This window comes from Haliotis cracherodii, unplaced genomic scaffold (genome assembly GCF_022045235.1).
Source record: "Haliotis cracherodii isolate W230 unplaced genomic scaffold, xgHalCrac1.p SCAF_7, whole genome shotgun sequence".
Classification (NCBI taxonomy): Eukaryota; Metazoa; Mollusca; class Gastropoda; order Lepetellida; family Haliotidae; genus Haliotis; species Haliotis cracherodii.
In genome coordinates this window covers 44,187,821-44,215,336 of record NW_027266330.1, presented here as the reverse complement: position 1 = coordinate 44,215,336, position 27,516 = coordinate 44,187,821, and the positions used below count along the sequence as shown (strand labels likewise).

General features: G+C 40.7%; 1 protein-coding gene across 6 annotated transcripts in view; it reads left to right on the top strand.

Moving 5' to 3' along the window:
- LOC139447196 (acetylcholinesterase-like) overlaps positions 1-26,545 on the top strand; it is a 124,831-nt gene extending 98,286 nt beyond the window's left edge. For all 6 annotated transcript variants that reach the window (XM_071228416.1, XM_071228415.1, XM_071228414.1 and 3 more), the window contains 2 exons: positions 16,425-16,612; positions 21,673-26,545. In XM_071228416.1, coding sequence (XP_071084517.1) covers positions 16,425-16,612; positions 21,673-21,812 — 328 coding nt within the window. In that variant the 3' untranslated portion in view covers positions 21,813-26,545. The remainder of the gene's footprint in view (positions 1-16,424; positions 16,613-21,672) is intronic.
- The last annotated feature ends 971 nt before the right edge of the window (positions 26,546-27,516 follow it).

Below are 27,516 nucleotides of genomic sequence, written 5' to 3'. Positions count from 1 at the left end.
TCGACGGTGACGTTGAAGCACCGCTGGGCGTTCGCTGGACGTCGGGACCGGATGTTGTGCTCAGATTGCCTACGGTTCTGCCACTAACCCAGGATTTGTCCCAGCTGTTTGGTATCGATTTCGAAGATTCACCCACCGAATATGGTTGTCTTGTTGATGTGACGTCACACGTGAACGACCGGCTCGTGGCAAGTCGTGAGCATTGCCCAGGTGTAGATAACGTCGCCTAAGAGATGATATTGTGTTACGATAAACATTAAAATGTCTGACAACTTCGTTTTGCGCCATTCCTGTTTGCAGCGTACGCACGGTGCGTACACATTGATTTTCAGCAAGCCGTGACATTGCGTAATCATCACTTACGGTTAAACAAAATAAGCGGTTTCAACTCTATTCGTCTACAGTGCCGATCGCCAAAAAGAAAGCTGTTTTTTAGTGCACTTTGTCTACACTATATAAAATGCACCCCTTACATTAATTGTGGACTAATCCAAAGTATTTTGTATGTTATTATTACTTTACTCTGTTGAAAAAAATAGGGAGTTGCTTTGAAATATGTTGTTTATATATTTCCTCTCAACACCCAGAAGATGAAAGGGGAACTCTGTGCGTTTTCATAAGTTATTAATCATTTGAAAAAAATAGTTTTGTTCATAGTCAAGCTATAATGAACCGCAAAAGAAACATCACCCCAAGTAACATTGCATAAAAAAATCATTTAAATATCTGGGTAATTTTTGTCAAAGTTTCTAATATTTAACATTACCTTGTCCGGAAAAATGAAATTTGATGATAAAAAGTCAAAGCAGATCACAATAAAACCAATCGCCCAAACGCATCACGACAACGGCCATGGTAACCCGATGCACGTAAGTTCCGTGCAAATTGAAATGCACATGCGTTCCCCCATTTCTTGCCCTATAAAAGTCCATCCAGATCGGACAACATTCATTCGTTATTGAATTGCTACCACATGACAAGATTGACAAGAAATCATCGACAACAAGCCATTGGACGATTGCAAGCTGGACAAACCGCCCAGCAAGTCGCCAATGCATTTCAAGGACGATATACAGGCTCCAGCAACGGTACTAGACCACCAACACTACAGATGACCGACCACATAGTGGAAGACCAAGGGCCACCACCCGACGTCAGGATCGTCAGATTGTGCGACAACATTTTCAAGATCGCTTTGTTACTGATGCGGAAACTGATCGACAGATCATGGGGACACACCAGCGACACATTAGTGCGGACACCGTGCGTCGACGATTGACGGGCAGACACCTCCACTCTCACAGGCCACACCGAGGACCCATCCTGACACCACGTCAGTGGGCAACACAGCACCAGCATTTGCGCCAAAGGCAGTGGAGAGGAGTCCTCTTCTCAGACGAGAGCCGTTACTGTATCTCAACAGCAGATGGCAGCGAGAGAATCTGGCGACGCCGTGGGGAACGTTATTTGGATGCTTGTGTTGTTGAGAGAGACTCGTGGGGTGGTCCGAGCATCATGGTGTGGGGTGGAATTGGTCTTGCACAGAGGGTCGGCCCTGCGGTCTTCTAGAACATCGGTCCAGGGAGAGGCAATGGTGTCACAGCAGCTCGGTACATTGATCAAGTCTTGAGACCATACGCCATATCTCATTTGGCACGTCGCCGCAACCACGAGTTTCAGCATGATAACGCCCGTTCCCACACTGCCAGACCATAAAGAGACTTCCTTCAGGAGAATGGCATCAGAACCATGCAGTGGCCTGCCCTCAGTCCCGATTTAAATCCCATTGAGACCCAGTGGGACGACATTCAAAGACGGCTGAATGACGTCCGACCAAGGCCGACAACTGCAGCTGAACTGCGTCAGGTGTTCCTCAGAGTGGGGGCTCAAGGGCCTATGGCCTTCATCAACCGCCTCATCCATTCCATGTATCGACGTTGCACGGCATTCATCAATGCACATGGCGCCCACACGATAAACTGACTAGTATTGTGTTTCACTTTACGAACACTTGACACTTTAATTTCAACCTTGATCATCTTTTTAATATATCTCAAAGTATGTTTACAGTGTTTGGACAAATAAGGTTTCTCATATATCTATCCAAAATTAGTAGGAGCTTAAAATATTTAGTAAGTATTGTGTTTTGATAAGTTAAGAGTTTTGACAAAGAAATAGGTGTGTTTATAGTCAAGCTATTGTTACCTATATCCCACGAGCAGCTAGTGAGCTGCCAAAAAGATCTTTCCTAACACTGATGTACGTGGATGCTTCTCCCACTATACCCAGGCCATATGGTGGAAAGTCCAGAGACTAGCCATGACAAATGCCTACCAGCAGGATCATGAAGTGAACCATTGGGTGAGACTTTGCCCTTGCTGCCGCTGGGGTAAGCACAAGACACCTGGGCCGATGCCATGGGTGAAACGCCAAATCTTCCCCAAGCCATCCCCTTCAATGATTATATAGTGACCAATTGGGTGGATGATGCAGCACGATTCCTCCCAGGCATAGGTAATCACCATGACAATGTCGGACCGCGCTGTAACAACCACCTGGAAGGATGGCATGCTCACTTTAACTGAACTTCCAAAGTGCACATCCCAACATCTTTTGCCTTGATCAAGACCCTGCAACAACTGATCTATAGATCGGTGTTGTGAGCCCGCTCATGTTCATTGATGCTGCTGTGCCACTGCTAAAACTGGACTAACTTGGAACTGACAGTGTCTAATAATTAACAGTGTCAAGTATTATAAGTATTACAAGTATCATAAGGTTTGGATTTCATATTTTCATTGAAAGGTTTTTACAAATGTGAAATGTTTTTCATGATCAACTCTATATGTGCGTTATAGGATTATTTTGGGATCAAATCTTGGATTTTACATTGTGAGAAGTGTCAAATCTTTGTTAACTTTTTTTAATTATGTTCATTTATATAAAATAAACTTCAAGTCTACTACAAGTCCAAATTTATTCCTTATTTGTTGACAATGCCATTGCATGGATACGTTCATTACGGTGTGGGGATGAAGGTTTTGCTGTTGTGTGCCCTGAACCATGAAGGGTTTTTTTCATAACACTGTAGGCAAAGTGCACTGGAGGTAATAAGAGGAGATACCAAATAAGCTTTTAAAAATAGTATTTTGTTTGTACTCTGCCGTTACTTTGACCATCACATATGGCTGTAAATCCAGTTTCAGTGGAAGTTGGACATCCCGTCTGAATCCAACGAAGACCCCAGCAATACTGTCTAATATTCAGGTCTGACTTTATGTGTGGCCGCCACAGCATCCAATACAGAAGATATTGTTGACCATTACTCAGCCAATTGTGAATAAGCCGTTATGTCATGTTTTAGATATTGTTCTAGAACTCTACTCAGCCAATTTATTCATGTATCAACGTGCAATTTTATGTACATAGTTTCAAATTCAGTTTGGATGTAATTCGTTTCCGGAGCAAAAGAATATTGTATACTATATATGTTCGAGTTAGAATAGGTCCCCAGCAACCAATAGTGTTTGTAAGTAAATTGATCGGGTGGTCAAGACTCAGTTACTTCTCACAATATCGATTTGAATATCTGTTGAAATAGACAAAGACAATATTTCGCGAAGATATGTTTAATGAAAGTCAGCTGTCATGTGCCACCCAATTAAAAAAAACATGTGACAGAAGCTGTCTTTATATTAACTCTTCAAGGGAGAAAGTATTATGGCTGCAGATTTACTCGAAACTTAGTTACTTGTACTTCCTGTTTGGATTATGTGACCTCCGGTATTGAAATATAGGTTATCTGTGGCTCAAGCTTGATAAGGTACAAAATTCATAGTATCTGGACCTAATTGTCATTCTTTATTTAACAATAAAAAACATACGATTACAATAATTGACTTTCCCAAAACAATTATTAACAAAGTTAACGTTTTATTTTACACCAGATCCTCCGTCGATGTAAAGGGGGTTAATGGGAGTGTTTCTCATGTTTTATTCACGCTTTTTCTTGTGTCGAAAAAGAGGCGTCAATAAATAAAAGCGACAAAACCCTATCCAAATTCATAAGAAATAAATAAGAGTCAATTGTACGATTCCGACTTTATCATGAGCATGTGATTAAGAACCATCATTAGATGGTGATGATACCAGGTGTTCGCGAAAAGTTGAGCGTATCCTACCTTCCGGTGGCACCGGTTACAAACGCTGGCAAAAGCAAGTCAAATGTTCACCTGTAAAAAACCAGGAACATATGGTACAAGTCAAAATAGGGAATTGCATCTGACATCATTTTTTCACTGATGCGTCAAAACTTGAAATGTCGTCCACATATGTACCATAGAACGTTTTGAAAGCTTAACTGAGTTGTATGGAGCTGTTTGAAATCTTGGTAGCATGTTCGATTGTACTGTAACAGTTGTGAAATATAGACACCAGGAGCTGGAGCTGCAGGAAAAACACCGTTCACCGTCTTTAGCTTGATGGTGGAACTGGTGTATAGGCCAACAAAAAACGTTATTCCGATTTATTTGACGCTTCACTACCTCAGTACAACAGTCAAATTAATTAGCATCTAATGACAGAGTCACATTCCAAATGTAGAAGCTTATGAGATATATGTTATATGCCTTTTCTATGAATTAATGCATTCAGACTGTCTTCAGTCCAATATGGCCGCCAAACGGTAGCGTCTATTGCGTGTCAGCGTCTATTGATGATGCGTCGTGCCAACGCTTTCTGTGAAGATCCTGGGCAGAAACGTCTTATTAGAAGCTACTAGAATCCAATATGGCTGTAACCAAAGCACAGTTTTGTGAATCACATGTTATTGCTACATACTGCTAAGTTGCAACCTTTTCTAAAGCAACCTTTATGACGAACTTAAGATAATTATGTACTAATAATATGTATATTTATAATGCGCCAAATCAGCACCCTAAGCATGCCCAAAGCGCTACATTATTACCCCGGCCAATGGATCACTGTGCACGATTTTCATTCTCCACTCTTCTGGGGAGTATACAACCCAAGCTGCCTGTGAGGCGCTTGAAACTTCCAGACACATTACCATCTCACCATACCGGGTGCCCATTCACTACTGGGTGAACAGAGGCACATCGAAGATGGCGGCAACAAATCGCGATTTCTAATAGCGGTTAGAGTCTTTCGAAGTTGAAAGTAAGGAGACGATCTCGGAAAATTTGGAAATTACTGAAGCAGCTAGATTTAAAGGAAACAATTGCGGAAGATGTCAAATGAGCTCTGAACATGTTGAATCCATTATGGCCGCCAGTCACGTGACTTTGACATATGACCATTAACAGATGATCTTCAGCAGCCAAAAGCCCAGAAGTAGGACTAAACAAGTTTTCTGATGACCTTGCACTACACAACATATGTAGAAGTTGGAAGCGTTTAAACGGAGCAGATTTTGGCAGACCAGTACTGATAAAAATGGTAAAATGCACGGCCAAAACCTTCAATCCAATATGGCTGCCAAAAAATGCCATTTATCGACTTGGGACGTCGTGGCGAAATTGATGGGCACCTGACGACCATTGGTTTCTGAGACAGTTGATGGTAAAAGTTGCTTTCAGTGAATTAATTTTGAACTATCTGCCTAGACCATTGTGGCTTGTGTGTTATCTGCTTTGGATTGGTCCAGATGCTAATGAAGTCTTTTTATAGCGATTTTGGTCACTGGTTGTTCAGTTGTCTTTGGTACAAAACACTGCGGAATGATCAGTGAACAAAATGTCTATAATACTAACTAGAACAAATACAATAGGGCCCTTATCTTAGATGGGGAGCCCTAATTATGCATTTGTTAGACTTTAAATCCTGATCTGAGACATTGTTTTGTTGCCTTGGGACTTCTTCAAAACAAGCATTTATCACAATATTGAAAGGCCCTGTGCTAAACACCAGTGTTCGCTACTTGGGGCACAGGTGGCCCTGTTGTTCAAGGAACCACAACTCACTGTGCAGATATACGCGGTGCGTGATCTGATGATCGTAGGTTTGTCTCCCACTGTATAGTCCCTGTTTTGTCAGCACCATACCGGTGCCAGTGGGTTTCATGAAAATGTTTAAACGACCTGCGTCATTTTAGGCTTAAGTCATATGTAAAGCTGGCACGCCGTGTTCCCTACTAGAACATTTAATGTGCTGTCATTATTTGTGAAGATTTCTGAAAGAAAACATAACAAAGCGTGCCACCAAGTTATCTAGAGCCTTAACACTTCACAACATACATGACATCCATGATTTGGTTTCTATTTGAGAAATTGATCCTTTCACAGTAAAGGTCACTTTTGTAAATATGACGCAAACATGAGGAGTTTTGGTTTTAGTTCATGAGAAAAGGGTTGCATTTACAATGAAAACAAACAAACATAATTCGTTGAACATTGTTTTGCCAATATATCAATAGTCAATTAAGTCGTATTCCACCATGAATTTGGGAATTTATACAATTCTGAATGGTCAGTCTTAGGAATCAATTAACAATAACAACCTCTGATTTGAAACAACGGATGTCACTGTGGAAGATCGGTACATAGGAAACGTCCAAGGTGAAGGTCAGCTACCATTAATAACGCGTATCTCCCCCGTTGGAATCGATAGCGGCCTGACATCTTCGGCCCATGGAAGAGACGAGTATGCGATTCACATCCTGGGGAATGGTTGCCCTGCAACGTAAAAGCCAACTGCTACAACGTCTGGGGTTGTGGTTGACGTCGGCGTAGCCGTCAATCCAATTCATCCCACAGGTGCTCTATCGGGTTAAAATAAGCGGATTTGGAGGGCCAGGGGAGAACATCAACGGTGTTGTTGTGTAGACAGGCTCTTGTGATCCGTGCTGTATGCGTGTTAGAACGTTGTCCTGCTGGAATACACCGTTGCCGTGGGCTGAAATTGGGAGGACGTGTGGTAGGAGAATTTCGTTGATGTATCGTTGAGCCGTAAGGTTGCCCTGGATATGGACAAAACCTGTCCTGCCATGATGAGAGATAGCGGCCCACATCATAACGCTTCCCCCACCAAACCTGTCCACCTGTACACCTGCAGTTTCCGGCGTAACGTTCTCTCCGACGTCTGTAGACCCGTGCACTTCCATTCCCTCAACGGAGGAGAAATCTTGATCCGTCGCTGAACCAGACATCTCTCCATCGCAGTTGAGGCCATACCCTGTGTTGACGACACCAATGCAGTCGTTGTTGACGATGTTGTCGACTCAATATGACGCGTCGAACAGGACCTCTTGCTCGTAGACCTGCTGCTCTTAAACGGTTTCGTACGGTCTGGTCGGAGATTCCATGCAGTCCGGGTATTTTGGATGCGGTTGAGATGGCTGTGGTCGTCCTTTCACGTAGGTGGCACAGTCAGATGTAGCGATCTTGGGCGGGGTGGCTACTTTTGGTCGTCCCGACCTTGGCCGATCACGTGTCGACCCATGCTGTTGAAACCGATCCCATAGCCTTGTGATGGTGCTGGGCGCTACATTGAAAACCCTGGCTACAGCTGATCGGGATTCCCCTGCCTGCAAGCGGCCTATGACGTTGTTTCTTTGCACTTCTGTTAATGTTGGCATGTTGTTGAACTGTCACTGTTCGATTGACGCAGATGCCAGGCAATCAAAAACCCTGCACTTTAATACCGTTCATAGTGCTGCTGCACGTGCAGTACGTACAGCTCCAAGGGCCTTTTGTTAATGCACTGGGTGCGTTTTTCTCAATCGTAAGTGTTTCCCGACTAATGGTTTGCATGTCCTTGTTGTGATCATTTTGATCCAGGAAATTTGTCACTGACGCTAAAACACATTAAACCTCTTCGTTTTGCATTTGGTCCGCCTAATTTTGCTTTTAAGGCCAAAAATATCCGTATCGCGTTTCCTTTTTTTGAAGAGTATATGATGGATAACATTTTGTGTAGAAAACACGATATAAATCGAGAGCGTGTATTTCAAGTTTTGAGGATATCATAGAGCTTGGTATTTGGCGCTTATCTATTGCCGACTGCGACGTCAAATTTTCTGCGCAACAATGAGCGGTGTGACGTCGTAATAGTGACGAGCGGTGTAAAACTGAACCTTGCAATGCTTGATATTGGGTTACACTCTTTCTATGCCTGCCATGTATGCGAATATATTAGATAGCTGCTCGATAAATGGCAACGTAACAATGCAGAACGAAGCGTGGTTTATTTAAGAGTCGACTTTCACTTTGTGTGAGGTCATTGGAGTCGCAAGCTCCGACGTTCATACAGTTTGGCCCTCACTCTATGAAGGTTCATACTCCAATGAACTCACACAAAGTGAAAGTCGATTCTTATAATTTTTTATCAAAATTTCTTACCTCAAAGGATGTAGGCCAAGATCTAAACACAATTCTATTTAGTACGTGTGACTTCATGTTTACACTGACAGCCATACAACAACCAGCTATATCGCGGAGTAAAATAGTTCCTCAAAAAGAGAGATGACATGGGCGTATGGATGCACAACTTGCTCTTCAGAAACATCTTACGCAGCACATGTGTTCAAATCATATCCTCATTACATGAGAAAGGTCTGTAAAGAACTACCTCAGTAAGTCAGTCACAATGACAGCGCGTCGTAATACATTTACATCAAGTACAAGACGTCAAAATGGCCGACACGATAAACGTGACGGGAGAGATTTCAGAAGTTGTTAATGAACCTGTGGCGGTTACATGTGTTAGTCATCATTGATCAACTGGCCAATCATTGAAAGGTGAATAAGATGCGTCAATCAGACACTAAAGTAAATTCATAGATTGACGGAGACGGTCATAGTCAGCCTAGGCACGGATCGAGTCGATACTACGATAGTTTAGATGTGCATTTCTTCGTTTATTCATTAGGATGGGCCGTAGCGAGGATAGTTGTGAACAATAATGCAGACACGCTCTCTGACATTTCTCAATGTATACTGAAACGCTGAGACCAAGAATAAAGAACGCTTATGCATGTTTTCGTGCTAGGGAATTCCCAGGGGTTTTCCCGGGAATGTGGAAGTTGTTGTTGTTGTTGGTTTGTTGTTTAACGCCGCACTCAGCAATATTCCAGCTATATGACGGCGGTCTGTAAATAATCGCGTCTGGACCAGACAATCCAGTGATTGATATCATGAGCATCGATCCACGCAATTGGGATCGATGACATGCATCAACCAAGTCAGCGAGCCTGACCAACCGATCCCGTTAGTCGCCTTTTACGACAAGCATAGTCGCTTTTTACGGCAAGCAAGGGTTGCTGATGACCTATTCTACCCCGGATCCACTTCGGCGCAGTGGTGATTCAGCATAACACCACTGCCACAGGCTAATTTGCATATCACGTGGCCGGACTTTTCTCTTGTTTGTAAACAAACGCGCTTTTTCAGAAATCAGTATAGGACGGACTAAAGCAAGTATTTGGGGCGCTTTACGTGTTGTTTTGCATAATTATATAGATATACTACTACAACCGCGACAGTAAGTTGCATGACAATATATATTTATACATCAAAGTGACCGTATCGCTAGCTCTCCGTTGGGCTTCGATGACAGCACGTGGAGCCGTACAACCAATGTAAACAAAGGATAACTACGCAAAAACAAGTAGATGTTCACGTATGAGGATACTTTCTTAATGAACCGTAACCATTCTTTGACATTTGTTTATGAAAATGTGTAGACTTGTCAAACGTGAAACGGATGAAAAGCATATGCAATATCTTGAATGGACTGTGAAAGATGTGATGAATCGCCACATGGCGCTGGCCTGTGGCAGAGGTACTATACTCGCTGGCTTCCGGCCGCAAGGAACTCTGGATAGGAGAGTGCCCCGGATCTTCACGGGTCGAATGTGGAAGTAGTCCGTCAGTGTTTACGTCATTTCGAGAACACGGCCTCGTGAAAAACGTATGAACGTAAAATTGTGTCGTTCATACACTTATGAACGTCAATTTCGCGGTCATTTGACCGCCCTCTCGTCCAATGGAAAAGTCGTATATCGTGTAAACTTCAAATTTAAAAAAATATTTCACGATAAAACATTGTTCTATCATGACGTCACATCTGGAGATTCGAACGTGCGCTCGCAACTTGATGACGTCCTATATTTGACGTTATTTTTGAGAGAGGAGTGTCTAGTGAGTTGGTCCCCATAGACGTAGCCGGGCAACGCAGATAAACGCGATGGCCGAACGATCGCATCCAAAAGAGGGAGATATGACAATCGGTATTGGGAGAAAAGGGACAGGTAATCGACGTGAGGATTGTGAGAAGATGCGAGAAATATCCCCCTGTGTATAAAATATACTTGTCCGACATTGCCGAGGTCGGATTCTTTTGAGGGAGTCATTATTATTTAAATACGGGTAAATATAGTAAATATTTTTAAAGCGTGTACAGTTTATCATCATGCTTGAAGAGGCAGTACATAATGTTGATATCTGAAATAAACGACTATAAGTCGTCGTTTATCGTACAATAAGTGAGAATAAACCATGAAGGGCGCAGCTCCCACTCGTCCTTATTTCATAAATAACACGCAGATGTAAAGACAATAGTGTTCAAGCACATGAAGCGCAATTATTTGTTTAAAGGCTGTTATCGGTGTTCACCGAAGTGAAACTGCCAATCCTTTCAAAACACTGGATTTACCCATGCCGCTTCACTCAGTATCTTCGCTGGGACTAAAGAGTCGTGGTGGAAGGGAGATAAAAGTACTGTGCGGTCGCTTCCAAACTCAACCAGGCGCGGTTAAATGTACAGGTAACCTCGCTCTAAATTGAAAACACAGTACGTTTATCGTTAAATTATTGTTTGAAACATGCCACCAAATGATTAAGTATAATGCTGTTGCCTTTATACACGCCAACATGATTTCCATCATTATTGATAAGAATACCTTTATTGAAACCTTTCCAACGTCAACGGTCTGTCACTCATAACGAGTATGTTTAACAAATAACAATATTTGGGAATGGCATTGACAGGAACAAAGAGTTTGCAAGAAAATGGAATAAAGTAATTAAGTTACATATTTACAAATGAAAAATTTGAAAAGGTAAATGCATTTTGTTTTTGGAACATTGGTCACGCCCATAAACCCCTCTCATAATGCTTCCTCTTCTATAAAATATAATGCCTTTAATTTCATATAATTTAGGCAAGGCATCATGATAGACATTTTTAGATGAAGTTTGTCTTCCTTTCCTTTTCATCTGCCCCATCTGAAAAGAGGATTAATGATTTAGTCTTATGATAAATTTGACTTCATCCCTCTTAGACACATGTACCAAATGTTATTTGAATATTAGTTTTGGTTGGATACTGTTTCCATTAGAGGATATCATATCATGGATTTCTTCCACGTGAGTACTGCCCGTTGTCACATGGTATAACGTCAAAGCTGAAGAGATAATACATATATTGCAATTGATTCCATTTGATTGGATAAATAGGCATTTTTCTTGCGTTTATGTTACCTTACACCTAAAAACATAGACCCAGAAGGCTATGTTGCTGACTTATGAAGAAATACTTTCAAAACACTTCAATCTTTTTTTGGTACAAATATAGTCAGTGAATATTGTTGCAAAAGATTCTAAGAAAACGAAAGAAAAGATATTTTTAAAACATCGTTTACGATAACTATGATGAGATGCCTGAAAGTATTTGGATCTTCTATTTGTCATTACATTCAAAGGTTTAAGCTTCGTGACCTGTGTTTCTTAAGAATAAGATTTTTAAATTATCTGTAAAATTTTAGGTTTTTTAATATCAAAGAAAATCGTATATAAAACGTCTTCAAGGAAACTACAAGTCAAATTTCCACTTTATCAACCAAGCAGTATCAGAGAACAGAGGTGAAGGTAGTTAAGTTCTTTCACGTGCAATAGTCAGTGTTTAACAGAATAATACTTCAAACACGTCAAAAGTTAAAAAGTATGAATTTAATACCATACAACGGTCCACCTTTATAATTCAGGCGCCCTTTCCACAAAATTATCATAGCGCTAAGGTTATCGCAACTCACATACTTTAAAGGGGCACTGATCTAACGCAATTCCCCGGGACTGGTTGTTGCCTTTGTTATTGTTTTTTCCCAGTGAGTACCCGGATTTAGAGCAGAAATCTAGACTAGCTCGCGACCTCTGTTGCGCCATTCGTAAGCGCATTAGTCACTTTTATGGATACCGGTAGTAATAAGAGCGTATGGTCACATTGATCAACAAAATGAAATACAGTTTTCGAGATAATAAGGAAACGTAGGTATCTTTGTGGGTAGCATCGGTAATGGTGACGAAGTTTTGATAAGTCACTTGCTTGGTAATTTTGCGATTTTCGTTTACACTATTTTGACTTGCAACACAAAGTAAATATTTCACCTGAGCATTGCTTTTTTTATAGTGTGTATATTTTTTTACTGTCAAAATGTGTAACATATTTATTAAACGTCTAAATATTCAGTTAATTTACAAAGTGACTGAAACATTTCCATCTCTATTATTATGATAACGAATTCCAAACATGTTGATGTTTAATGTCATCACCAAGAGACTGAAAATGTTATGTTGAAAAGTACATTTCTATGTTGTTTGGCTTCTAATCCTACATAATAATCTGTTGTGATGTTTGTAGGCCCTTTTGATAGTCTTAATCAATCAGGACAGATTTATTTACACATTTTATAAATTGCCTGAGAGAATCACATTTTACAAATTGACGGTAATATATACACGCTTACAAAGGAAAAGACCTGTGACAACAACGTCTATCGCGCATTGAAGAATTTCCCAACCAAGACGTAGAGAAACAAGAACGAATTATCGGTTCAAATGAATGAAAACAAAATGCAAATACCATAATTACAACCTACCAAATTTATGTGTATAAATTTTAGGCAGCTTCCTTGTTCGAGGAATGTATCCGTGAATATCACACAAAGGAACAATATCCTACTCGTCTGCAGTTGTACACAGAAACTTATTCGATGTCACGTGTCTCTGTAACAATCAAATATTTTAAAAGATATATATCGTTTCGGGATATTATAACCCGTGTTCGTTTCTCAACTGATCACTTGGATTGTTTCAGGTGTTTCACATAGGTGTCAAGTCTCAAGGGTCGGCTGAGAAAGCCCACGTGACAACTATTTTCATAACGTCCACGGTTCCTAAAAAATCCATTGAGTGATAGATAACAATGATCAATCAATCAACGTATTATCAGTCAACCCTTTGAACAAAGTATGTTGTTTTTACATCGGTACTTCACGCCATGATATGAGTGTATTCCCTTTGTTTTAGTAAACCTAGACATGTAAACACTCACTTTTGACATATCCACTGTGCAAGATAACAGTGATTAATCAATCAACGTATTTTCTGTTAATCCTTTGATGACTAGGAACGATCCGTTGATTTACAAAAAAAAGTAAATCAACTGATCATTCATCTCTTGCTGGGCTGCCACGTGCATATTACATAACACACATTTCACCTCACTTCAAACCTGGATTTAGATTGAATAATTACCCCAGACACCATAAATGCCAAATGGGAACCTTTGTCAGGTAATCTAAGTGGTGCTACCACTAATTGTACCTGTAATAAATTCATTAACTGAGCATCAAGTGAATGACGACAAATACACAAGTGTAGGGTTATACGAGAAAACGTGGATGACAACAAGGGAGTAGTAATCGTATTATCGACGCAATCCCAAACCCGAAAATGATTTCACTGCATTGATACTTTTTTTAGTATTAAACTATAACCATCTGGGGTATTTCGAAATGACGACATCCGATGAGCTCCGCCGTTCTTTTTGTCTGTTTGTTTAGGCTGAAGAAATTAATTAACATACGCCCTTTGTCAAAATCTTTATAGATCACAGTTAACCAATCAGAATTTATGCAAAAATGCGTAAAACAAATATTGCCTCCAGCCTCCAAGTTTATTTAACAGTCATTGCAGACGGCAGCCCAGTCTCTGGTCACGCTCAGTTGCGTTGCGTATCATCCGGGTACTCACGGGGAAAAATACAATAACAAAGGCAGCAACCAGTCCGGGGAATTGCGTTAGATCAGTGCCCCTTTAACTGAGACTAACGACTGTCGTTGCGCTACAATACGATCGCCTTGTGGAATGGGGCCTTGCATCTCAAAGTTTACAATCACGTCACAATAATACCCGATGACGTAATTTGTGGAATTTTGTTGCAAGATCCATCGGCGAAACAATGCCATGTGAAGTCAGCATAGCAAAAAGGTTGCTGAGGTCATCGAGTGTGCATAAGCTCCTCTCAGTGATCTATCATCTCAACACCCAATGTCGTTGAATAAGCCAAGGGATGTTGAGAGTTTTCAATCTTTGTTCGTGAAACGTGTTCCGAGAGTACATAAGCACGCGTTTTGGTATTACACAATGTGTAATACAACTGTATGTTTATTAAACGGGTGATCTGTTCACGGGCAAGTAATAAATTGTAGTATTTTGTTGCCAATCACACCGGTGAAACAATGCCCTGTGACGTCAGGGGTCATCGAGTGTGCATAAGCTCCACTCAATGACCTATCATCTTTTCACGCAATGTCGTTGACTAAGCCCACAAATGTTGAGAGTTTTGAATATTTTGTTAGACAATATAGCCTGCGGCGGGGCATTTTATAGGTCTAGATCTAGATACAGACTGGCATCTTAGACGGTGTTGATCTAAATACAGACTGGCATCTAAGAATGTGTTAATCTAGATGCAGACTGGCATCTAAGACGGTATTGATCTAGATGCAGACTGGCATCTAAGACGGTGTTGATCTAGATACAGACTGGCATCTAAGACGGTGTTAATCTAGATAAAGACTGGCATCGAAGACGGTGTTGATCTAGATACAGACTGGCATCTTAGACGGTGTTGATCTAGATGCAGACTGGCATCTTAGACGGTGTTGATCTAGATACAGACTGGCATCTAAGACGGTGTTGATCTAGATGCAGACTGACATCTAAGAAGGTGTTGATATAGATACAGACTGGCATCTGAAACGGTGTTGATCTAGATACAGACTGGCATCTAAGACGGTGTTGATCTAGATACAGACTGGCATCTTAGACGGTGTTGATCTAGATACAGACTGGCATCTAAGAATGTGTTAATCTAGATAAAGACTGGCATCTTAGACGGTGTTGATCTAGATACAGACTGGCATCTAAGAATGTGTTAATCTAGATGCAGACTGGCATCGACAAAGGTGTTAAAGTAGATGCAGACTGGCATCTAAGACGGTGTTGATCTAGATGCAGACTGGCATCTAAGACGTTGTTGATCTAGATACAGACTGGCATCTAAGAATGTGTTAATCTAGATGCAGACTGGCATCTAAGACGGTGTTAATCTAGATGCAGACTGGCATCGACAAAGGTGTTAAAGTAGATGCAGACTGGCATCTAAGACGGTGTTGATCTAGATACAGACTGGCATCTAAGAATGTGTTAATCTAGATGCAGACTGGCATCGACAAAGGTGTTAAAGTAGATGCAGACTGGCATCTAAGACGGTGTTGATCTAGATGCAGACTGGCATCTAAGACGGTGTTGATCTAGATACAGACTGGCATCTAAGAATGTGTTAATCTAGATGCAGACTGGCATCTAAGACGGTGTTAATCTAGATGCAGACTGGCATCTAAGACGGTGTTGATATAGATACAGACTGGCATCGAAGACGGTGTTGATATAGATACAGACTGGCATCTTAGGCGGTGTTGATCTAGATACAGCCTGGCATCTAAGACGTTGTTAATCTTGATACAGACTGGCATCTAAGACGGTGTTGATATAGATACAGACTGGCATCGAAGACGGTGTTGATCTAGATACAGACTGGCATCTAAGACGGTGTTGATATAGATACAGACTGGCATCTTAGGCGGTGTTGATCTAGATACAGACTGGCATCTAAGACGTTGTTAATCTTGATACAGACTGGCATCTAAGACGGTGTTGATATAGATACAGACTGGCATCTAAGACGGTGTTGATCTAGGTGCAGACTGGCATCTGAGACGGTGTTGATCTAGATACAGACTGGCATCTAAGACGGTGTTGGTCAAGATAAAGACTGGCATCTGAGACGGTGTTGATCTAGATGTAGACTGGCATTTAGGACGGTGTTGATCAAACAGACTGGCATCTAAGACGGTGTTGATCTGGATGCAGCCTGGCATGTAGTACTAATGTGTAGCTAAAACCGCTACTGACAACATGTGTACAATCTAGAACTCTACGAATGTTGACTACAGGTCCACATGCTTTAACTGTACGTTTGTTCAGGTCAGTTTGCTAGCATTTAGAATGAATCTGTTAATAACTTTGTTTTCCGTAAATATATATATATATTTGCATTCTCAGAGACCCGAACCGAGGTCCAGACGAAGTGTCATTGGGGATCTGGCCAGAATATTCCGAAAAACAACAGTATCTTGAACTCAACCTCAACCTGCTGAAGTTAGATGCAGCACTGAACGTCGGGACTGGACCAAGGACCAAACAGTGTGCATTCTGGAAACACTACCTACCTCGACTTGTTGCCGGAACAGGTAACAGTAGTGTCACTTCACCCTCCCCCAGCATGCTTTCTTTAACACAGTTCTGTTAAATAAACACTGACAAGTCTGACATTATATGACTTCCCCATATATTCTAAAAAGGCTTTACACACTTTCACTTGTACTCCGATCACATATACCACAACATTGGGCTTTTTCTGTTCTTTTTGGGTAACTTTCACGACCATGTATATGTAACACAACGCATTGCTATCAACCTCTGCTTCATCATGTGACATAACTTTGCCATTAACTCCTAACTCGTCATGTGAAATGGCATTGCCATCAACCCCTGCCTCATCATGTGACATAGCATTGCCATCAACCCCTGCCTAATCATGTGACATAGCATTGCTATCAACCCCTGCCTCATCATGTATGACATAGCATTGCCATCAACCCCTGCTTCATCATGTGTGACATAGCATTGCCATCAACCCCTGCCTCATCATGTATGACATAGCATTGCCATCAACCCCTGCCTCACTATGTATGACATAACACTGCAATCACCCCCTGCCTCATAATGACACAGACCCGTGAAGATCTGGGGTAGAATAGGTCATCAGCAACCCAAGCTTGGTGTGAAAGTGACTATGCTTGTTGTAAGCGACAACTCACGGGAACGGGTGGTCAGTCTCGCTGACTTGGTTGATGCATGCCATTGTATCCCAACTGCACGGATCGATGTTCATGATGTCAGTCACTGGATTGACTTGTTCAGACTCGATTATTTACAGGCCTCCGTCATATAGCTGGAATATTGCTGAGTGCGGCATTAAACAACAAACAAACAAACATCATGTGACAAGCATTGGCTCAAAGCATTGCCTCATCATGTATGAGAGAGCATTGCCATCAACCTCTTACTTACTTACTTACTTTGGAGATTTAACGTGCGCTTTCCGACTGATGCGTAGAAACCTCTTAACGTAGGCTTTATTTATAAAATGTAATTTTGGTCTTTGCTTCCAACTGATCTGCCATAAGTGAAATGGTGTTCAAAGCAGGACCAAGCCCATATCCTTCTCTCACTCCATGTCACACAAATCACAGGTTCGAGTCAAATCTGCGGCAGACCGATCCCAGATGTGTTTCCTGTTTGCGTCATATAACAACAGATGCATGTCCTCTCTGCATTACTTGTCAACTCCGTGTCATATCAACCACAGTTGCGTGTCAACTCCGTGCCATATCAACCACACTTGCGGGTCTACTCCTTGTCATATCAACCACACATGCGTGTCAACTCCGTGTCATATCGACCACACATACGTGTCAACTCCGTGTCATATCGACCACATATGCGTGTCAACTCCGTGTCATATCGACCACACATGCGTGTCAACTCCGTGTCATATCGACCACACATGCGTGTCAACTCCGTGTCATATCGACCACACATGCGTGTCAACTCCGTGTCATATCGACCACACATGCGTGTCAACTCTGCGTCACATTGTGTCCTCCTCATGTCAGTCCAATCAAAGATGCAAGTGTTCTTCGTGCTGTAAACATACACGTTTACAGTAATAATTAATCCATATAAAAAATCACTCATCAAAGTATATCGATCTATTTCAACATATATGAAATTACCGTTTGGCTGTTGAATGTTAAGCCTCACTCAACATGTCATTGTCTGGATGAGTTCAATCCGAGATGCCCCGCATGACCTCTAATCAGTCTTGCACGTGACAATACTAACAAGACTTGCTGCAGTTTGATATCCCATCGCTGGAGGAATGCTGCCTATTCATATGGTAATTAACATATAACGTCATTTGTCTTGTACCCGTGTTGTCCACGTATTGCATGTTTGTCTGCTCCCTCGGCCAAAGGGCCTGCGTGAGTGTGGAGCATTATAAGCAACCGTCCTTCACTTTAGTTTGTGATATATCAAAATAATTATATTCAGAATGTAGGTCTCTCAGCCCATAATTCTCGGTACAAGCAGTTTATGTGATAAATGATAATACATAATCGTAATTGTAATTACAAATGCGTACAAACAAAATACATCATATAGCTAACCTCTCCCGGGCGACTACAATACATAATGCTTACAAATGCAAGTGGCTTAAAGTGATATGCTGTGTTTAAAACATCATTCATAAATATGAAACAAATTCATCCTCAGTAAATATATTCACAAAAAGGTTTTTCATCCAAAACTGGCTCCCACAGGAGATATCGCTTAGGTGAGGAATTGCATCACAATGCTTTGCAGACCATTGTGATGTCACTGTTACCATGACGTCACAATCAAATGACATCACAAATGGCTCTGTTACTGAAGCTGTTAGCAGTACTTCTTACACTAAGACTCTGGGCCTGCTTATTACTGTACACAAACTGAAAAAGTTGGAAGAATGATGTTGGAAGATAAATAAAATCTCACCCTCGTGTCCTTTGATATCAAATATATATCAACACTCGTTGATAAAAGTGGAAAAACACAAGCCTTGGAGTTTTGCCACTTTTATCAACGACTGTTGATATATTTGATATCAAAAGACACTTGGGGGTGAGATTCTCTATTTGTCTATCCAATACTACCTTTGGATAAAACTGAAATAATAAAAAAATACTTTCCAAGCTATTTTTCACTGTTACACATGTTTAATACGGTATTCATACATCAGTAAATGTTAGATGACTGTAGATAGTTCTCTCTGTCACTGCTATATATTGGACAAACAAACAGAAAATGTTTTTCATCTTCCACAACAGAGATATCAGCTTCAGAATGATAAACGCTGTCTCTGGGAATGTCTACCAACCTGCCCGTCGCTATGTTTAAATTATGACTTTGAATTTGGAGCATTTAATGTAGGAGAGATAATTTTCTGTATGTAGAGATGCTGTATACTTCTAGATTATCATTATCACGAATATTAGATTTCCATTCCTGAAGGCACCCATCTTTGTGTCGTTGATGAAAAGCAACGAGATAAAAGTACTGACACAGCCAACACCTTGAGCAAACGTAAAGAAAATAAAAAAATACGTATATCACCAGCCCAGGTCCTACGGCCAGCATTGTCAAGGGATATAAGCATTTGTTAAGTACATTCTGAACATTTCAATATATTCGTTCAACAATGGGTCTTGCCTTATTCTCACCATACAATTGAAATAATTGCTTAATCCACTTTCTGTATTTACACACGATATCAACTTCGATTTCTAGGTTTGTCAGCACCCTACCCGTGTTCGTGGGTTTCAGCGAAGTGGTAAACGTCTGAGACCTGCATCACTTCGGGCTTTCCTCCAACATTAAGCTGTCACGCCGCGATATAACTGGAATACTGTTAAAAGCAGCGTTAAATCAAACTCACTCACTTTGAGGACACTGCACTAAACCCAACATTTACCCCTTTATTCGATTTCTTTCATAAGAACTCTTCACTTTGATAAGTATTTCTGAATCATTGATTGCAGCATGAAACTGTATCACCAAGTATCCTGCTCTGTAGCCAGCCTGCTCCTAAAAAAACCTTACTTTTCATTTCTGCCCACTCTGAAATTCTCTTAAGATACTTGTTAATATTTTCCCAGTAACATTAAATAAACAGATACCTCTAAAGATATTTGGTTGTGCCTTGTCACCACCTTTGTGCAACTGTGGAACAATGCCATCACTCCATTTCTGTGGCAACTGCCCATCTCCCAAAGATTTATTAAATATAACTAATAGATAAGGTAGGATGTATGTCAAAGAGTGTGCAATCATGTCAATAACTATTCCATCAAGCCCAGGACCTCTTTTGTTCTTAAATTCTGGATTGCTGAAATTATCTCTTCCTCTGTGATACTATTGTTAAGCTCATCACTATAAAAATCACGTATGTAATCTTTCTCAAATTCCTGTCTAACCAATCGTTCAAAATTATCATCTATAGCTTGACTGAGAATCTATCTTTCTAGCGATCTTTCTGATGAATTAGCGAATTTCTGTACGAAACAAAAAGTTTTTCTTTCTTCCACAAATCCTTTATGCTATAGTTACATTCATATAATTCCTGAAGGGTTGTATTCTCATAAACTGTCTTTTCCCTGTAACACATTTATTCATTTATTTATTCACCAGTGAATCAGAATTAGTATTGCTTTTCCTGAATTCACTCAAAAGCTTATATTTAGATTGTTTCAAATGTCCACTGTTCTTCGAATTCACGCAGAGAAATTAACGAGAAACCCCAGAATATGGATACAAAAAACTCAAACCAAACATAAAACATTGAAAAGTGTTCACTTACGTTATACATACGTTTAGAAAACTCAAATGTCCCTGATAAATCACCCCAGTGATACTATATTTATTATGATGTAGACAGGTTAGCTGTGGTCTGACCAGTCGAGCTTGTGGAGAAATTAACATTCTCCAGATCTAGCCAAAGGTTAAGGATGACAGCTGTTACTATTATGTTTGGCCTAGCAGATGACTACCGGCATGCACTTGTTGGGTGGCTTCATCTCCTGAAAGAAATGATCTTAATGTAACAGACATTGCAGGAATGTTTAGAATGTCTTTCTTCTGGTGTTCTCCAGACAGGTTAAATATTCCTGCATCATATTAAACCTATAATCAGTGAATTTTGTCTGAAGTTTAAATATCTATTTGTTTCAAGTAAGCAAAAAAGGTGACCAGGTTCTATGTTCGTGTGTGTGTTTGTTAACTCCACGCAGAGCTTCAGAGCAGGTGGGAGGTAGAATCGCAAATATATATATAAGCTTCTTATGGTTGAGAACTGATAACTTATGGATCCTTTTTGTGCTATATTTGAAGTTCAATGGTTTTAAAAGCAAAGGGCTTGAAAAACAAGCAATAGGCTGAGTTACTTAATTTCTTTGAATATTGTCTTGCCCCAGTCGATTGTGTGAACAATATGTACATATGTTACGAATGACTTATGGCATAAAAGCCATGTTCAGCACGTTCACTATTTTAGGTACACATTATAGTAAATTCAGAGTTTTTTAAGCAGACAGCTGCTAGAACTGCGACCTTGCGAGAACAGTGTTGAACTGTGTTTTATCTGTTGCAGCTGATATCAGTTCTGTGGAGAAGGACTGGAAGGAATCGTACAACGAATGGAAGACTCGCTACATCGTAGACTGGAAGCATCAATTTGATAGCTTCCTGAAGAACTATGAACGCCGATTTCAGACATGCGGAATGCCGTGACTTGTACATTAAACATACAAAGGAGTTTTGTTTAATATTTACAAAAATATATGTTTTATAAATATAAAAAATAAAATAACTTGAGGCTCTATTGACTCTTAGTTATTAGCAAAGGAAAATACAAGTAATGTGGTTAAAGATTTATGACCACATAATTCATCATTGTTAAAAGATCCAATATTGAAATTCATTATTTAGAAGGTTAGAGCTAGTTTTATGATAATCCATATTTGCAGCATATGTATTGCAGTTTCCTGTTGATAGTCTGTAAATCAGCTTTTTTGGGGACAGTACTAGAGACATGGATCACAGATGGCGGGAAGTGAAGTAACTGCACGCTACTTCAACTGCGAAAAGCTGCAAGAAGCAGGGGCAGGAGCAACTGAGTCATTATTTGTTTCGTGTAACCTCAAGACAGTTGTTACAAAACTGGAGTCTGGTTCCAGCATTTATAGTTCATATGTATATAATGCATCACAAATGTTTCCGGGTATTACTATGTACATAACTGAACATGATTCACGGTGTAACCTTTACAAAATTTACCATTTTATACCCATTCTTTATTTCTGAACATTGTTGTGCACCCATTGTCACAAGGTTTCTGCCCCCAGTTGTTTCTTCATTGCCCGCACTTGCCATATCACATATTCCAGTAACAGTAAACTGCAACCAAAGGTCAAATGAACTTTCATTTTCATTTAATGGGCTAAAACTAACCTGGTACGGGATTAAGAATTTGCAGTTAGAGCAAGGAGGCACAACTAAAGTAGTCACGGACACAAACAGAAGTAGACATTGTCCTCTTATTGTCAAGTGGGAGCTCATTAATTACTATGTTCCCGGCAAATCAGTTAATAACAATAACAATAACTTGGAAAAATGATCATTGTGACCGGCAAAAAGGGGAAGAAAACACTGTATCGGAGCGGCCAGACACTAACCACTCCCAAGAGTACTAAAATAAGAAACACAATAATATAATATGCAGTGGGCACATTGACACAGCTCATTCGTGTATCATACAACCTGACGCCACATAGAGAGTTTGTGTATAAGATGTTTTACATTACCGGAAATCAGAACCTACTCTCTACACTATAAAACTAAATGGTGACGTAGACATCACAGTCTGTGACAATACGCTTTTCAAAGTTGATGTTTGTATAATTGCAGGCACTGAATACAATTATTTTATCAAAGAAAAGGACCAAAAGGCACCCCCTATTTGTTATAACAAATTATACTTGAATGGCACATGGTTTGCCATGTAAACAGGTGTATGACATTGTCAATAAAAGAAAATGGAGGGAAGTCACAAAACACAAAAAGGGGAGTAAAAATTACTACGACATTGGCAACAGAACTTTACTGGGCTTACCCGTTAGATGCTCAACCACAAAAGTGTTCCAATTGTGTAAACAGGCAGGACGTACCAATATCAATGACTTCCTAAGCCAGTGTTGCTACTTGCCTGCTTCAGATGGCCGTTACATGGTTAAGCAAGACAAATTGTGAACATTCTTGTTTATTCTGTTTCTTGTAGTGATTTTGTCAACTTGTCTGGCACTTTCCTACACCAGAGAGTTCCATGCTGCAAACCCCAACACCAAGTTCATGACCATGTCTCAAGAGAGACACTCACCACATATGACTGCCTTTTGTGGTCACTGTGTTGCTAACTTTACCCTGGACAGTGGCGCAACAGGAAACATGATCCGTCTTACTGCAGCTAAGATGCCTGGAGTTCACATTCAGCACAGGAACCAGTCAGCCCATCAGATGCAGGATTCGCATACCCAATATGACTGACCAACCACAGAAGCCACAAAAGCATGACAGGTATCAATTTCCGACGGTTCCAACACCTCCCAACCAATCAAACTCCCTGCCTCGTCTCCAGTATACCTCACGCACTCTGCCTAACCACTCCGATTCTGTGCATCTTGATCCCGACAATTACTTCCCAGAAGACGCAAGGGAACTTAAAAATCTTTGGTGATTTACTACGATGATGACCATTTCTGGCTGTTGTCGATATAGGCCAAGTTCAGCATCCTCAGCGTAAGAAACGTGTACCCCAGAACTCTAGGGACAAGCTGGTTGAGCTCCAGAGCAAGTTTGACGAGCTTGTGTCCATGAGAGTGTTTGCTGGCCCAGATGTTGGTATATCTGTTGAATACCTTAATCATTCGTTCCTTGTGAAGAAAAACAATGGCGGATTTCGTTCAGTTACGGCCTTTACCGATGTGGACCGTTACAGTAAGCCACAACTTTCACTCGTGCCCGAGACTGATAGCATCATGGTAGAAAATCATCACCACAGACCTGATACTTGCATTTTACCAAATCCATCTAGCCCGCATAGGATATCTACGTTATCCACATGTCCAGCTCCTGAGGGAGTGAGTGGGTTGAGATCTTGCTTATAAGGTACTGGCCCTGTGCTTCCAACGTTGGCTCACTCAACAGTAGTCAGGCTAAGATAAAGTGGATGGATCGTCTCTTACATCAACCCGCATGATCACCCTACCACTTCCCAGTGATCAACTATGGATTGTCACTGATGGCTCCTTCAAAAAACATGGAATAGGTGCCATACTCTATGTAACCTTTGATGACAAGTCAAAGCTAGCTGGCTTCTTCAGTGCAAAACTACGTGGCAGACAAGTTACCTGGTTACCTTGCGAAATGGATGCACTTTCAATCGCTGTGGCTATTAAACACTTCTCACCCTACATCATTCAGTCCGAACGTAAGTGTTGTACCCGCACTGACAGCAAGCCTTGTGCCCAGGCCTTTGAGAAGTCGTGGCGAGTTCTGTGCTAGCCCAAGTTTCCACATTCTTGTCCTCCACTAGCCGTTACCAAGCTTCAGTACGGCACTTGTCTGTCACAGCTAACATCCTGTCTGACATTACGAACAGAAATGCTGCTGACAGCAAAATGAATCTTGTCAAGTGTGCTACTTCGTTCAATCTACTGTCCTTCCCCTCTCTACTCAGGATACTATTCGTGGCGATGTGAGGTTAACTTACATGAGCCGAGCTGCCTGTCTTGCCATCCTGTCCAAAAGCTCTGACCTACGATGTACCCATGCCCATTTTATCCAGGGTATCCACCCATCTAAACAACAGACAATATCATTAACATCAAATGCTACCTCAACATGGCATCCATTGCCAAAGATTGCCTGCTTGTGCTTCCGAATGAACCAGTAACTGCAAGGGAACGCATCATCATATCTCGGGAGAATCTCGACGACTTATTGACAGCACTCCACATACAACTAGATCACCCATCCTGTCATCAACAAAAGCTTGTTGTCCACCATTACTTCTATGCCCTTGACATGGACAAAGCCACTATTCGTGCCACTATGAAATATCACCATTGCTCATCCCTGTCCAAGATGCCACATGTTCTGTAAAGGCAATCAACTGGTGATCCCCAAGAAACTGTTGGCCTCCTCTTTGCTGCAGAAGTTATGAAAAGAGAAGCCCAGTTAGTTCTTGTGGTAAGGGAATGTGTAAACATCCTCTACTGCAGCATGCATAACAGGTGAATGCCATGAGACCCTGTGTAATGCACTCATGCAGTACATCCAACTCAAGCCGCATTTCATGGTCACATTGTTGTACATACTCCTGTCCAACACTGTCAGTTAAAACTAATTAACCTGATCTGGGCAAACTGCAAGGGTTTTGTGGCCAGACACAACATGACTTGAACGTTGTCCTTTGTGAAAGGTCTAACATATGCATAAATTTCACGGATAACACCAGAAGTTTGGCAAACTGTAGAAGTCCATGTGATGCGTATAGAGCAGGAATACCATCTGCAGCATGGGGTTGACGTTAGGCAGGTGAATGCTGTTATTGTTCATTTATCAAACACAATCCCTGTCCTCATGTTTCCAGCCAAATGTGCATGCAGGTGGTGACATGGAGAACATGTTACAATCAGTTTCAAATTTGTAGTCATTTGTAGTAAGGTACCATGAGTCTGCAAGGGCCAATTGACATGAACTGATATTTAGAGGTATTGCCAAGCAAATACACATATTAACTGAATAAAGCGCTCAAAGGTGTTTTTGGTTGTTATTTCCGTGACTACTTGAGTGAAATTGATTTCATTGAGAACTCTGTTTTGATCAAAGCATCACGGGAACACAGCCAAGGAACACCAACCACTTGTGAGATTCAATTTTGTTCTTATATCTGAATTCATCATCGCATATGATTTCTGAAAATAATGACGATGAGATTATAACATTTTAACAGGAAAGGTATCTTTATTAACTAAAACATTTTGAAAATAATAATTTGTCCTTGATTTCGAAATTGCACCAGCTTCATGTGCATAACCGTGACTAGCGTTAACGAAATACTGAAACAGGATCCGCATCAGCTGCATGAAAGAGGCACTTCATTCCTCAGATCAGTAGGCGCTTACCTTGTAAAATGAACAATCCATGTCACGATCAGCAGGAACAAATCATGTGCTACTCAACAGCTAAAATGTATATCCCTTTTATGCCACATTGATGTATTGAATCGGGTATTGTAAACAGGCATTTTCAAGCACCTATTCCGTTTGTGTACATATATTGTAAAATGTTTTGAGTGTGTATGTTTGTTAGTAGGGCACATCAGTCAGCATATAGAGTCACAAAGCTTGTTATTGTGTGTATATATAATTATATACATACTATCAGACCAATAAATATATACTTTCGAATATGTCACTTCGAATTATTTGTATTGATTATGACCCTATACCCAACCCAACAACCCAAGACTCAACAAGCGAATGTACAACATGTTGATCACCTCAGTTTGTGTTTTACTGGTACATTCCATCTGGCTATTGTACCATTAGCTGAGGCAGACAATCACATTTTACAGTCTGCTTTCAAATGACACCGATGAATTGCAATATATCGGTGGAAATATAAAGTTTGGTGAAAACTAATGTTGTTGATCGTTACGAATACCACGGACCCAGTCAAATTTTGCTTCAGGTTTGTCCAGCGACACTCTGTGGAAAAGTATTTCTGTTGCAACCAGGACAGCATGTCACCTTTACGTCTACATTTGACCTGGGAACCTTACTCTTTGGGTCATGTTACTATATATGATAGGTTACATTGTACATTAATTAATATATGAGACAAATTTGTCCTTGGCACATTTCAGAATACGTTTCGGTAAAGATTTGTGTGTTTGTCCCCGTTATGTTTAATTTCAATTATGGAGACAATGGGAGAGACATTAACTCCTGCCAGGTCATATAATATAGATTGAAAAAAACACCCTTTTTTCACAGAGAAGCATTCTATTTTCTTCAGTAATGTATTCAATACTTAAGTTTCAAAAGGACATGCCTTGATACTGCAAGATTCTCAACATATATTAACTTTCCGTTTAACACTTTCCAATTACTTCCCTGACTGATTTTTTATCAGCCATATGCTGATATAGATACACCTAAGGCATGGGGTACAAGCGTCATGTATTTATTGACACCATAAATGCTTTTCATTTAATACGGGTGTCTTTTCGTACTGACCAATGTGGACTGCGTGGCCAAATTCACACCAAGCGTGTGAATCATCTTGTCTGTCATGGCCAAATTCACACCCAGGATGTTGACCATCTTTTGTCATATTATAATCACAATTTGTAATCCCCACTCTCATAAAT